The sequence below is a fragment of the Acomys russatus genome, chromosome 24, assembly GCF_903995435.1.
Source record: "Acomys russatus chromosome 24, mAcoRus1.1, whole genome shotgun sequence".
NCBI classification, from domain to species: domain Eukaryota; kingdom Metazoa; phylum Chordata; class Mammalia; order Rodentia; family Muridae; genus Acomys; species Acomys russatus.
The window spans coordinates 10,071,136-10,086,519 of record NC_067160.1 but is presented as its reverse complement, the minus strand read 5'-3'; the positions used below and the strand labels follow the sequence as shown (position 1 = coordinate 10,086,519).

Below are 15,384 nucleotides of genomic sequence, written 5' to 3'. Positions count from 1 at the left end.
AGTGGAAGGCAAAGTCCTACACACCTGAGTTGCCCTCTCACCACTCACTCCCCACACCTGCATTCACACACACGCACACACACACAGACACACGCGTGCACACGCACACAGGCATTCACACACACACATGCATGCAGACACACACACGTACACGTACACACACACATGCACACACATGCATGCAGCCACACAGGGTGCCTAAGAATTGGATATGGAAAAAGGTGAGATAAAAGAATACACTTTCAATAAGTGACAAGTTATGAAGTATAAAGTGTTTTCCCAGGTGTCTGCGATATCTTTTTCACACACCAGCTAGACCTTAGAAGCATTTTATTTCAGTATGAAATATAATTTTACTTGAAAATTTACACAGCACACAAATTTACACCTGTTTTTGTGGCCATGCTGTTTCATCACTTGGCAGAAATTCTGTATGTCCTCCCAAAATCTGCACTGGATCTGTGCCATAAGCTCTGCTTGCTCACCGTATCATCTTCCTAAATACTGGCTCCATCTTTCTTCTCAACTTTTATCTTGACAAATATAGTATGAGAGTGCTCTGAGAGTAATCTTTCTCAGATCTGTGTCTGCTTAAGCTCCCTCTGTCCTTCGATCCTTCCATAGACACACTCTGCTTGCCTGTAAGTGTAGACTCTTTGGTGGGTCATTAAATGCCTTCCCCGCCCTTCTCATGACTTGGAGCCCACCACTTACAGAACTCCAAATACCATGTTCTTCTGGCTCCTGTGTCTTATAGATACCCTTCCCCATACACAGTGCGCACCGCGTACATGCGCGCGCACACACACACACACACACACACACACACACACACACACACCTACAGAATCAGCCTCATCCAGTATGGCTTGCTGGATAGTCACTCCATGTCCCAGAAATCTAAGAACTAAACCCTTCATACTTGACTTCTTTGAGTGTCTGCTTACATGCCACTATACCTCTACTCCAGAGAGGCAGAAAAGAAGCATTGTTGAACTTAGCATCTCTAAGTCCATAGAAAGCACTTCATTATTGTAAGCAAGTTAATCATGTCGTGCATATTTATGACTACACGGAAGTTTTCAAGAGATGAGGAGGAAGTGAGGGAATAAGAAGTTTTACCCAAAGAATCTTCTCATTGGTAGGCACAGGAATATAAATCTGTGTCCATTGCTTTTGATCAGTGCTGTATTCTTCGTAGATTTGGAGATTACTATGTGTGGAATAAAGTCACCACGTGCATACACAACATCCTCAGTGGGAGGAGATGGATCGAGCACTACGGCGAAGTGACCATCAGAAACACCAAAAGCAGCGCTTGCATTTGCAAACTCACATTTGTCAAGGTGAGTAGCATTGTAGACAAGAAAAGGGGGGTTGTCCAAGATGCTTCCTAAGGAGGAAATCAGAGGAACTGTGCTCTGCATCCCGTCTCAGGGCATTTTAGATAAGAAAGCACTGTTGGCTACAGAATTGTTTGAGAAATATAACCCTCTGAATTAGTGGAAGTCAAAAATACCACGTCGAAGGAGAAATAAGTTTATTGTTTAAAGCCAGCCAGCACACGAAGTAAAATTCTGGAACACATCTCATTCTTATGCTGAGTCCTCTAGTGTCTATTACTGCCTGATTATGAAATAAATGTATTTATGTGATCTTATTTAGGGATCTCATCCTATTACCGCTGTCAGTTTCTGAAAGTACTTGCCTGCAGCCATGCACATGAGAGCTGCCAGTCATTCCAAAGCCATCTGACCCTGCTCTGAAGCAATCCAAAGGGAGCCAGAAGAAGCCATTTCCTCTATTACCTAGAAAAAAGGGTTAGGGCCAGAGATGCCCATGGACCATTTCCCCAGTAACTCCGGTCTGAAGTAGAACGTACTTAAACATCCATGATTGTTTAAGTGCATCCCAGGATCTGTTGATTACTTTGATATCAGATCCAGTAGAAGGCCATTAAGATCCATGAGCAGAGGAAGAGGGTCAGAAGAGGCAGTCACTAACCCATGAGCTGATAGCGGCTTCTTAAGCTGACGACTGACCTGGAGCTGGAGAAGAGCGTGCTGTCATGCTGTGGATGGAGCACAGGGGTTTGGGTTTTTGTTTTTAATGGCGCTGGGAATGAAATCCGTGGCCTGGCCGTGGTAAGCCAGTGCTCAGAGCCGCCCCGCCCCCTCACCTCGAGACCGCCCACTCCATAGAAATTAAGCAGTTACTGCAGCACACCTCTAATCACAGCACTTGGGACTGAGCTACAAGAATTGTGAGTTTTGTGGCGACCTGGGCTACACAGTAAGTGGCCAGCTTAAGCTACTTTAGTGAGAGACCCTAGTAAGAGAGAGAACAAGGAAGGGCATGCAGGCTGGCACTGCTAAGGCGCTTTTGGGGTTGCGTGTTTTCCAGGTGAATTATTGGAACTCCAACGTGAATGAAGTGCAGGGCGTGGTGATAGATCAGGAGGGGAAGGTGGTGCACCGGCTGTTTGGGAAGTGGCATGAAGGGCTCTACTGTGGGGTGGCCCCCTCTGCCAAGTGCATCTGGAGACCAGGTGAGAGCTGAGCTTCCCGCTCAGGCGGTGATGGGTAACAGGTGGGAGGGGGCGGCGGGGTCTAAGCCATGAGTGCTCAAGGCACTTGCAGTTATATTGACACTCAACAAATAAGTTATATGTAAAGGCCTCTATTTGATTCTTGATAATTAAAAAAAAAAGGGGGGGGGCCAAATCATTGAAGTAAAGTGATCTGTTAAAAATCTGCCTTGGGAAATTGCTTTAAACATAACACGTACATGCAAACACTAGGTGTACTGAAAGAAAGAGTTTAAATAATTGACATACATGAGCAAGCCCTTGCTCATGTTGTTTACTTTTTAAATAAAACAAAGCAAATATAACATCTCTAATCTGCAAATCTAGTAACTTGCCACAGCAAGTGATCTTTTTTATTTGAGCAACAAAACTCGGACATGCTGACACTTACTTAATAAAAGACGTCAGCAGTAACTGAATATCAAGTATAAATGGGGGAAAAATTCACCATACGAAATTCATTTTCAGTGGAGCTTGTCAGGTAACCTCCAACTTTTAAAATTAGTTATTGGTTTCCTAAAGGACACTGTTAAGTGTTTGTGAATTTCCTGCTGGTGGAGTGGTTACTTCATTCGTTCTTAGTAACTACTTTCTGAGCACTGGCCACACCTCAGCCTTGTTCTAGGAGAAGCAAAGCAGACAGTCTGTCCTAGTTAAGGGGTTGAGTATGTACATCGGTGGTAGGGCATGTCCTAGCAGAAGTGAGGTCCTGGCCTCAAGTGGAGTCTGACTTCCCTGCTAGGTGTGACGGTGTCTCCTGTAGTCCTCGTACTGGGGATGCTGAAACAGGAGGGATGCTAGAACCCAGGAATTCAAGACTAGCGTGGACAGCAAAGTGAGATGCCATGAAAAAAAAAGGAAGGAATGAAAGGTTGGGTGGATGGATGGATGGATAGATGGATGGATGGATGGCTCTCAGAGCTGACAAGATAGCATTAGATTAAGGTGTTTGCCCTCAAACCTGACAACCTGAGTTCAGTCACACAGGTTGTCTTCTGTCTGCTGACCTCTACACATGTACTGTAATTCAAACAAAATTTTAAGGTGGAATTTTAAAAAAAATTAAAGGGCCCACAAGATGTCCCTTAGGAGGTAAAGGTACTTGCTGCCAAGACTAATAAATTGAAGTCAGTCCTTGAAATTCCCCTGGTAGAAAAAAAGAAATCAGTGGGCCTGGAGAGGCAGCTCAGCAGTTAAGAGCACTTATCACTTCACTGGAGGGCCTGGGATCACTTCCCATAACCATGTGGGCTGTGCACAACTGCCTGTACTGTCTGTACCTCCAGCTCCGCAGCCTCTCAGCATTCTTTCTCTTCTGGACTCTCTGGGGGACCTGGACAACATATGACCATATGACTGTCTGCCTTTCTTTCTTTTCCTTCCTTTCTTTTCTCTTTCTTTCTTTCTTTCTTTCTTTCTTTCTTTCTTTCTTTCTTTCGTCAGGGTTTCTTTGTGTGACCCTGGATTTCCTGGAACTCACTTTGTAGACCAGGCTGGCCTTGTACTCAGAGATTTGCCTCCCTCTGCCTCCTGAGTGCAGGGATTAAAGGTGTGTGCTACCACTACCTGGTTCTACACGTCACATTTCATTGAGACAAACATACATAAATAAAAATAAGCCTTTGGGGAAAAAAAGAAAACTGAACCAACAAAAGAGAAACCAAGCATATGGAACACACACACACACACACACACACACACACTAAATGTTGAAAATAGTTTTTAAATGTTTTAAAGAAATACTAATGATATCTATTTATGTCTGCATCTTTTTAATGAGGACATACACAGCAGATGTTCCTCGTGAAATGTTAGCCTGTGTAGTTAACTAGCTTGGTCTTTAGTTACCTAGTTGCATATGTGAGAGGAAAAGTCTGTGTTCAGCCCATGAAGACTATTACTATAATACATGGTTTTATGTAAAGGCTGGGTTTTATTAAATATGCTGATCTTTCAGTACCAATCATTAACATAAAGCTTCTTGCTTAGCAAAATAAAATCAGTTTAATGCCTCAAAAGGAAGTCACAGTGTTGAGTACCGGCCCTCACCAAGTGCTCTTCCTGCCGGGGCCAGCGCCTTCCCTGGCATCGTTCTCACAGAGGTCCTCTGCTTCCCCCCAGGTTCTCTGCCAACCAACTATGAGCTATACTACGGCTTTACGAGGTTTGCTGTGGAGCTTAATGAGTTGGACCCTGTCCTGAAGGACCTGCTCCCTCCCACAGATGCCCGATTCCGGCCAGATCAAAGGTCAGGGCGCTGTCAGAGTTTCTGCTGGACCCCACATAACAGCATGGGTGTTTGAGGTCATCAGGACTATTTCCTCCATCACTTGTTTGCTCCTTCATGCATTCTTTCATCCCCTTATTCACGCAGAAAGACCTGAGTTTTGTACTCTGGGCAAAATGGCATTCGTAGGGTTGTTGAAACTGAAGCTTGTTCAGTGGCCAGTCATGTTGGACAGAAACAGAAAGCTCTCCCCATGTTTAGCAAATGTCTGAAAACTCTGGTGGTAGCTCTAGAATCTCTCCTCTCCTGTGTTTTTTCACCTCTTTACACAAACTGCCCCATAACAGGAAGTGTCATTTAAACCGACGAACCAGAGTCACAGGAGCACAGGGAAGTGATTGGAATGAAAATGGCGTTCCCCAACATAACTCCGACCTAGAGGGTGTGGGACTGTACTCAACTACAGAACTCTTTTGGTTTTGTTTTGTTTTTTTTTTTTTTTTTTTTTTTTTTTTTTTTTTTTTTTTGAGACAGGGTTTCTCTGTGTAGCCTTGGCTGTCTTGGACTCACTTTGAAGACCAGACTGGCCTCGAACTCACAGCAATCCACATGCCTCTGCCTCCTGAGTGCTGGGATTAAAAGCGTGAGACACCACACCCGGCTCCAAACTCATTTTTTGATTATTTTCATGTGATCATGATGTCCTCCACTTTTACAGAATTCATTTTCCCCAAAACTCTATATGCCATCTGCATTCCATCCAGGATCAGTTCTCTGTTTCCCATGCATGTGTGGATGTGTGGAGTTTTTTTTTTTTTTCTCCTAAAATGTACTTGATATGACTTTCACTATGTTCTGTTCTACATGCAATTCTATATACTGTACTTTAAAAAAAATTGCAGTTTATGTTACTCCCAGAACTACTATCTCATTGATTGACATATAATTTCATCAATTAACTTTTTACAGTGTATATTACATTATGCCCCTGTTCTTTGTTCCTGTTTTGAAATGTAAAGGTGTGTGTGTGTGTGTGTGTGTGTGTGTGTGTGTGTGTGTGTGTGTGTGTGTGTGTGTGTTTTGGTGGCAATCCAACCCACGGCCATGTGTGCTTAACAACCTCCTGTCTACCACAGAGCCACATCCCAGCCACGGATGTAAACGTTTGCAAATCGTCATTGGGTCTGCTTTTAGCTTGCCAGTGCTATTTTCAATATACCTTCTTTTCCATCACTCTTAACGCTCCCAGTAAGAATGGAAAAGTCCTTGCCTCTCAATCAGCTCTCTCCATAGAGGACAGCCAATCACCATCCAGCATTTCATAGCCTTTAACAGACACATTTGGCACCGTGAAGAAAAGAACCCAACTTATGACATCATGTCATTCTTACCCTCAGCTGCCATTCTCCAGAACAATCTGAGGTCGCAGCACCCCAGAAAGCTGAGAAGTTTTCAAGGCTAAAGAGTCACGAGCCCCCTTACCCGTGTGTCCCTGAATGCAGATGCTCAGTCCATAGAGGCAGAAACTACACTAATTGATGAACAGACTAAGGACACGTGGCCTGGGGCAGAGGTGAAAGGGCATCAACAGTGTCACTGCTGTTCAGGATTCCGTGTTCTCAGTCACCAGTGGGTAATTTTGTGCCAATATGTTTTGTTTTCTTTTTTTTCCTAAAAGAAGCTAACATTGGAATATCAACTGTATTCTGCTTAGGTATTTGGAAGAAGGAAACTTAGAAGCCGCAGCCGCAGAGAAACAAAGAGTTGAGGAACTCCAAAGATCTCGAAGGCGATACATGGAGGAAAACAACCTTGAACATATACCAAAATTTTTTAAGTAAGTCGGCCATTCCCCACAACAAGTTCATGTTTTACTTACCCAGACCATGAAGAACTCAGGGTATCCAGAGATCTTAAGCAGATGTGGGCCACTGTGCAGTGGACAGTAAAAATGCTGAGTCGGAGTTTGTGCTTGTAAAAGACAGTAACCATAACAGCCAGTTCTTCTCAGTAGGTCTTTCCTTTCTGTGGACAGTGAGGCACAGTGAGGACTCACTAGAAGGCATTTCCTTTTTTCTAGACCCTTTGGAGTGGCAGAACAGTAGTCCCCACTCCTCACACAGGCAAGGGTTGGGACTCTGCCCCTAAGGGCACCATGACTTCATTAGGGTTTAATTTTATTTCTGTCACACAAAGCTTGTGTCTGCTCAGATTTGGCCCCACTGCAGTATGATCCAATGTGATTACTACAGGATTAGTTAAAGGATTATATACACATCACAGAGATGAATCTGTCCTTTCCAGGGCTATCATCTGTCATCCTCCTGAGCCTGCACAGGAAAGCTCAGGGTAGTATCCTCTCCTTAGAGCTGTCATCTCATGATCACCATGTGGTGGAAGTGCACACTCATCCTTCAGAGATCTGCAGTGTGCCCTTCAGAGATCTGCAGTGTGCCCTTCAGAGAGCTGCAGTGTGCCCTTCAGAGAGCTGCAGTGTGCCCTTCAGAGGGCTGCAGTGTGCCCTTCAGAGGGCTGCAGTGTGCTCTTCAGAGGGCTGCAGTGTGCCCTTCAAAGGGCTGCAGTGTGCCCTTCAGAGCTGCAGTGTGCCCTTCAGAGGGCTGCAGTGTGCCCTTCAGAGGGCTGCAGTGTGCCCTTCAGAGGGCTGCAGTGTGCTCTTCAGAGGGCTGCAGTGTGCCCTTCAGAGGGCTGCAGTGTGCCCTTCAGAGCTGCAGTGTGCCCTTCAGAGGGCTGCAGTGTGCCCTTCAGAGGGCTGCAGTGTGCCCTTCAGAGCTGCAGTGTGCCCTTCAGGCACTTATGTTGCACTGTTCCTGGGAGGTAGCTCTTCCTAACAGTACTTAGAGAGCTGTGTCGGGCCTCTATGGCTTTCTCCCCGTGCCCAGAGGTAATTAGTTCCTGCCTTTGTCTTTTTCCTTCTTGCTTTTGTTTCTATCATTTAATGAGAACAATTACTTTATTTCTAGTCTAGAATTGTCCACTTATCAGTTGCTAGCACTTAGGACACTAACTATATACATACATACATACATACATTCATACATACATACATACACCTTTCACATATATATATGTATACACACACACACACACACACACACACGTGTGTGTGTGTGTGTGTGTGTGTGTGTGTGTGTGTACTCAGTTCAGGTGACCTTGATGTGATTTGTGGCTAACGTTGATTTTCATATTTTCACAGAAAAGTTATTGATGCAAATCAAAGAGAAGCCTGGGTTTCTAATGACACCTACTGGGAGCTTCGGAAGGACCCTGGGTTTAGCAAAGTAGACAGCCCTGTTCTTTGGTAAACTGGAGACTTAGAGCTAGCCAACACACCACGCTCCGAATGAATAAAGAACTATGCACAATTAACGTTTCTTATAGCTACGCGTGGTTTCTGGGTCGACTGAAAACCTCCCATTTGCTTTTCTATTCATCTTTATAATGGATTTTCAAAAGTGCATTAGACAAGGCTCCTAACCACTTTTGGATCCTTTCTGTTTTGCTGCAACCATATTCCTTAAAAAAAATAAAATCAAATAAAAAATAAAGCCCATGCCGTCCTTGGAAAGCAGACTAAAAGAAGGAGAATATAAAATCCAAAGTCTGAAGAGCTGGTGAAGCTCACACTGTAACCGGTGCTTCAAGCCGATCAGGAGAGTGTAAACCGACACAGCACGCAGCCGGTCTGCTGTCTGCAAGCGTCATCCCCACCCTAGGAGCTCCTGGGCCACAGCGGTCAGTTAGTTCAGACTTGAAGTGTGTGGGTTTTTTTGGTTTTTTGTTTTTTGTTTTTGATGTGGCCTCATCAAAATAGACCTGATGCTTCCCGAAACCCGTTCCATCTTTACAACATTGTTCATGCCTTAAGAAATGCAAAGATGTACAATAAACCGTTTTTTTAAAATGTGCGCTCATAGGTGTATGTGAAGGCCAGGTCATTAGAATCCTGGCGTGACTCGCTCTCCCACTCAGAACGTTGCTTCAGCAGCTGTAAGAGGGTTCGATGAGGAAGAGCACACTTTCCTTTGCTAAAGTCAGTGACGGTGTGCTGGATCTGAGGGCCAAGAGGGCTGAGGGCTGGTACAGACACTTCAGGATATCTGTGCATCCAGGTTGTTTTTCAGGTTCCTGTCCTGTGCCCAAAGAATAAACCACGCCTCCTCCATCGGACCTCACAGCGCGCCCTGGTAGTTAGCAAAGCTGGGTTTGATTTGGACACCTGTCATCAGTGTTAACACTTCAGTAGGAAGTAGCGAACACTTGGAGTGTCTGCCTGGGCTGGGTAGTACCATACAGTACCGTTTTTGAGTGGCACATAAGACCATACAGCACATCCCTGACTCATGCCCACCCCTTGGCACTGTGCGGACTCCACAGAGAACAAAAGCTTATTTGCATTATGTAAATGATCCTATGCAAAATCATCTTCCTTTTTTAAAAAAAAATCAAGCAATTCCATATGGATACTTGGTTACAAATTAATCATCTACCTTGCTAACAACAGAAATATAAAACTTAGGCTAAAAAAAAAAAATTACCCATTCCAAAGGTGGGGGCGGGCAAGATATGTTTTGAATTCTTCAGGTTTTGGTTTTTTTTTCCACAGGTACATAGTTTCTGTAGGAAGCTTGCATTGGCATTCCTAAGTTCCTGCACGTATTAACTATATAAATGCCTGTATGTTAAAAAATTCTCTGTAGGGGGCTTCCTAGTGAATTAGGAAATTACATATATTTTATTGTTAGCTGAACTTTTATTCTTAGATTCTTACCATCTGAATTTAAGTGTTACTTTAGACTCTGATAACAAGGTTAGTGACATTTTATATTTTGTTAAGAGGCATAAACTTTGGTGTTATTTCTCCCCAGCAAAGCGTTCCTAATAACGAATGGCTAGTTCACCATAAAACCCAAAGCTGCTGAGAACATGAAGGAAAGCACAGCGTTTCCACTAGATGGAGCAATATTCTATTTATTCTAAAACTCATCTCTTCTTTCATCCAAGTCCATGCATCGTGTACACAGCTGGCATTCGTTAGTGTGAAACTCGACTCCCCAGTAAACACGGCGCAGCATAGCACACATGAGCTCCTGGCTTACCCAGCCTGTGCGCCCTGATTTCCTGAACTTGCATTTGAAATTTCCCCCCTTGTTATGGACTACTTTGTTTTCCTCCATTCAATCTGCACATCCTCAGTTATATCTAGTTTTAATTAGAATTAGAACTTAATTAGACTCCTACTGACTTCCTTACAAAAGTTGGCTTTCCTTCCGACTGGTAAAGCTCACAGTATGATTGAAAGTGGGTTTCACCTGTACTTAACTAGTGTTTTCCTAAATTGTCTCATAGTGGCCTAAGTAAGCAAAGAATCCTGCAGAATAAAAGTACAACGAGGAGGGAATGGGAAGGCGAGGTGAGGTGTGGCGCCTCATAATACGATAGGACTGCGAGCTTAATGAATGGCAGAAGACCCAGGACCCATCAGGGAAGTCACCTCTGTGCAGGGTTTGGGTTATCTGAGAAGAAAGGAGAAAAAAACAGGTAAGGCCTTCACCAGATAGAACAGTAAAGCTGGAGACCAATATGAGCGGCAGATGATGGCCAGGTCTACCCTGACACTCTAATTAAGATTTCAGGATGAAAAAGAGACAAGTATTGTGTTAATTACAGTTACATAGTATGGTGTCCTCGACTTTGGATCTCTTTTGAGATTCAGATTCCCTAATTGTGGTCATAAAATCACCAGTTAGGCATTAGAGCGTCTTGTAACACCCAGTTCACTCACCGCCCAATAGAACCCTTGCTTGTGCTGGTGCGATGGCCTCATCCTTCTGTCTGTTCACACAGAGGTTATAAAGCTGTAAGACTTAACCCTGTTGGAGTTTCATCCACATAACATTTCAGCTTTTGAAACTAAATAGCAAAAGGACAAATGTTAGCTTACTCTCTTGATAAAATGTGATGTATTCCTTGCAGTTTTACATAAACCTTTATATTTAGAGGGTGCTGCTTTGTTTGTCCTTAAAAGGGTGTAGGGGGCTTGGTATGTCTCTGGTCTTTTTCCATGCTTTGTCTTCAAGCCCTCTCCCCTGCAGTGAGATGGTCATTGCAGTGACGGGGACCCTGAGGGTTTGGCAAGACTGGGCTGATCAATGGCACACATTTGCAGAAGTGGCCAGCATTTGCAGAAGCTCACCAAACACCAATCGTTTTGATGCTGGATGCTGCTACCCAAGGTGCAAATTTGCTCTTCAGTGTTGCTGATATTTTTGTTACTTTTTATTATCATTCTTTTTCATGTATTATTTTAAAATACTGTTCCTATTGTCTCCAGGTAGTTGAAAAATAAATAAACACTTCATTTAAGATACCTTTTAGTGGTACATGTAAGTTGTATGTGAGAGCAGGGACCGAATGTAAATTTTCTGGCTGTAGGACAACACCAAGGGATTTTTAGCGCAAAGGGTACCAAATTGTCAGTTTCCCAGATCTTTTGTGCTCCAGCTCTTGATTCTCCTGGCCTTGCGGGTTTTTGTTTGTTTGGGTTTTTTTGTTTTGTTTTTGGCCTTGCATTTTTCTGCATGACCACTTACCGCTCATTAGAGCCTGTCCCAAGGAGCTTATGGAGAGCGAGGCAGTTCTATGGAAGCAAGCCTGATCGACCTGTTTTGTTTAATACTACGGAACATTTTTGTTACTCTTTCGTGGGTTCGTTATCTGTCTTGTCTACTACTGTTCTCTGTCATCCTACATAATGAAGCGTTTGTGGGAGCAGAGCTCCACACACCAGGGGGCAGAACAAATGTTTGCACTTGGCTCAGTATGTTATGAATGTGGCACAGTAAATAAAGTTTGTGTATAAAAATACTAGTTTATTTCTATGAGAGCAATTATGTTCAGGAGATATTAAAAATGTATCTAATTAAACCATTATGAATCTATTTTGTGCTCTAGAAATGTTCTTTTGGGTGAACATATGAGGGGAAAATGTGGCAGCTAAAAGTAAAATGTTGGTTTGTTCCTGTGGGGTTTGTTTGTTTTGTTTCCCAAAGGCTCCATGGACCTTGGGAAAGACCAGGATTCTATCTTGGTTGTTTTGTAAATTTTTTTACTTTGAAAGTTGTATGTCGTGTGGCTCTTTCTCTTAAGTGGAAACTAGCTTTATTAATGTCGTCTTTAGAACCCCTGCCTGTTACTCAGATGTGAAACCTTTTTCAGCGTCTGCTTTTAAAAAGAGAACGGCAAACTGTATTGGATGGATTTGGCTTCATTCTCCTAAACTGAGATCTAAATGACGAATTGTTTTTAAAATTGCTGTGATGAACTAATGTGCCTAGCGCTCCACGTAGGTCAGGCTCCGTGGAGCAAACAGCTGACGGATGCTTCGGTTGGAGGCGAACTGGTGTCCTAACTCTTCCATTGGCTTTCAAAGCGACAAACTTGTCCTTTAATTTCTGGTCCTCACATGGCGGAAGGGTGGATACACCTTCCTGTCGCTCGGCACCATGTCGTTGTTTGTGAAATGGGCCACATTTATGTGTAATTTCAGTATTAGAAGCTACTTCGTTCACTTTCCTCAAGAACACTACTAATTCTTCATGAGATAAAAATTTCCTTATAAACATATATTAGCTATTTTCTAGACCGGTAGGAAAAAAAAAATAACAAAAAGCTCCTGGTTTCCGTAAATTTTGTTTCTATCTATACCTTCCTTTAAAAAAAAAATGAGTTAGTTGTACAGAAAAGAGTAATAAATTTTTGGTAAAATAAACTGGAATCCTGTTTGGGGTCCATCTATTATTTCTTGTATCACTGTTAGGTGAAATAAGCAACTGAACCAAATGGATACTGTTAAAGACAACAATGCTAAAGTCACTGCTCCTTTTATCTGCCTGCCCTTCCTCAGCGTTTCATCTCAGGTCTTCAGGAAAAGAAAAAGCATAGTGTTTGCTATGCTTCTTTTTTTTTTTTAAGCTAGATATAACTGCTATATAGTAAGTGTCACACATTGGAGTGATATACAACCTGTTATGTGCTGACTACAGACACCGTGATATCAGTACAGTCACCGAAGGGAACTGTCCATCACACCAAGGGTTTTCCAGGTCCTTGCATAGCCTGTTCCTCCCCGCCGTGAGGCGATTGTTGGTCTGGGTTTTTGTTTTTGTTTTGTTTTGTTTTACACTAAAGCTTGTATACTTTCTTCTTGATAGTATACAAGACTTTGGAGGTAAGGGAGACTGTAAACATTCCTGCCAACTCCTCTATCTTCATCGTTAAATCAAGCGTCAAAACATTACATGAGAAGAGGATCCCATTAAATTTAGACTCTGCTTGCCCAGTAAAAATTGTAGGTTTAATTAGAAAGCTATTAAGCTATTTTTTTTTATATAAAAAACTGACTATGTGATGTAGAGGGGCAGTTTTCATGCTTCAAGAGCACAGAGTCACCATCAGACCGGTGGGGGATAAGGAGGCTGGTAGAGGAAGACCTGGAAAGCATCTTCCTCTGTTGTGTAATGAAAGAAACCAGCAGAGCTGTGGGAACCCAGAATGGGTGCTTTGAGATGATAGTTTGATGATGGGGATAATGGTGGTGGTTGGTGGTGATGATGAGGATGGAGGCCAAAGAGCTTCTGCCAACCTGTTTAGCATTTGTTTCGCTTTTATGTGCTACGTAGACTGGACCTAGGCCCCCCACACAAATGTAGCCGACGGGCAGCTCAGACTTCGTGTGGGTCCTCTAATAATAGGAGCGGGGCTGTCTCTGACATGGACTCAGTTGCCAGCTTTTTGATCACTTGCCCCTGGCAGGACAGCCTTGCCAGCCTCCAGGGGAAGAGGACATGCTCAGTCCTGATGTGACTTGATGAGATCAAGTGGATGGGAAGGGGAGGGTCTCCCCTTTTCTGAGGAATAGGGGAGGGGGAGAGGAAGGGGAGATGGGGCTGGGAGGAGAGGAGGTATGGGCTACAACTGGGATGTAAACTTAATTTACACACAAAAATATGAAAGTGTACATATTAATGAGGGATCTAGTGATATTTTTTATACATGTGTATATAACGTAATTTTCCGGGCTGCCCAAACATCCACCATCTCTCAATGGTGGAAACTTCCTTTCTTGGGGCGTTCTGAAACACACCGTGCATTACTGTACTCTGCTGTCCCCCTGCTGTGCTCACAAACACTTGAAACTTCCAGTGTGCCCGAGCTGTTTGTCGTCTACTGCCCTGACTCTTCGTCTGTGGACAGAGAACTAAACCTCGTTTTCAAAAGGAAATGGAAACGAAGTTTCAGTACCCAGTGATCTTCCACTGGGCGAGTCCAAGGTTCATTTCTTACCCCCAAATCCTGGAGAAAGTAGAAAAGTTTCCGAGCAGGATTCTTTTTAAAGGCATGATCTCACTATGTAGCCCTGACTTACTTAGAACTCACAGAGAGCTGCCTGCCTCTGACTCCAGAGTCCTGGGGTTTACAGTGTGTGTCCCATTCCCAGCAAATACAACGTGATTAGCATTTGACACTGAGAGTAAAAGGAAAGAACAACCAAATGGGAAGTGGGATCCAGCAGAGGGAAGTCGTCCATTCTCCCAAGTGGTGCAGATGCTCCTGAGAGATGCGGGTAGATCCCACCGTTCTCTGAAGACCAGGGCTTGGGCTGAAAAGGCATACAGTAACAAGCACTCCTGTCCCCAGGAAGTTTGAGGGACAAGTGGGATGAGCCCCCACCTTCTTTTTTGTTTCTCTTGTTGTAATTTTTGTTGTTGGGGTTTTTTGTTGTTGTTGTTGTTTTGTTTTTTTCTGAGACAGGGTTTCTCTGTGTAATATCCCTGGCTGTCCTGGATTCACTTTGTAGACCAGGCTGGCCTCAAACTCACAGAAATCCACCTGCCTCTGCCTCCTGAGTGCTGGTATTACAGGTGTGTACCACCACACCCAGCCAGCCCCCAACTTCTTTATCCTTGCCCCAACATCAGCTTTCTTTATAGCTCTAATAGTAGCACTTAGGTGTCAGTGGTAAAGTCTTACTCAAGAACCAAAACGAAGGTCTGGGAAGTAGATCACTGGTAGAACATGCCTGGCACATGCAAACCTCTGGGTTCTATCCCCAACTGAACAAATGAGTGTGTGCTTGCAGGTGAGCAAAGCACACATGCTCACACATGAAGAACAACTCTGCTGTTCTGTCACTTTGATGTCTGCCTAATACAAGGGCTCTGGTAAGGATGGCAGGATTCCGAAGTCTTTAAGACAAGGGATGTTAGAGCACAGAACTCTGAAATCCCAGACAGTGGGTGTTAGAGAGCATCCCAGTGCATCCTTGGTGGCAGCCTCCCCAGCCAGGTAACCAGAAGCTGATTATCGGAGCTCTAGTCCATCCCTGCTTCCTCCAAGCCTGGTCTGCATCTCTGAGGGGAGTGCTCAGAGGACTGACAGGGTCCTGGCCTGGAGAAACGCTGAAGGGAGTTCCATAAAGCTGGGTCCTGATACCGCAGTGGATGATCTCAGAGCACCGTTAACAGTGCTTTACTTAGGTGGGTTTCCTCCC

At 43.9% G+C, this 15,384-nt stretch overlaps 1 protein-coding gene across 6 annotated transcripts in view; it reads left to right on the top strand.

The window, feature by feature from the left end:
* The window catches only part of Osbpl6 (oxysterol binding protein like 6), a 71,673-nt gene extending 63,126 nt beyond the window's left edge, over positions 1-8,547 (top strand). For all 6 annotated transcript variants that reach the window (XM_051166182.1, XM_051166177.1, XM_051166181.1 and 3 more), the window contains 5 exons: positions 1,202-1,346; positions 2,404-2,548; positions 4,709-4,835; positions 6,529-6,651; positions 8,029-8,547. In XM_051166182.1, coding sequence (XP_051022139.1) covers positions 1,202-1,346; positions 2,404-2,548; positions 4,709-4,835; positions 6,529-6,651; positions 8,029-8,137 — 649 coding nt within the window. In that variant the 3' untranslated portion in view covers positions 8,138-8,547. The remainder of the gene's footprint in view (positions 1-1,201; positions 1,347-2,403; positions 2,549-4,708; positions 4,836-6,528; positions 6,652-8,028) is intronic.
* Positions 8,548-15,384: the final 6,837 nt, after the last annotated feature.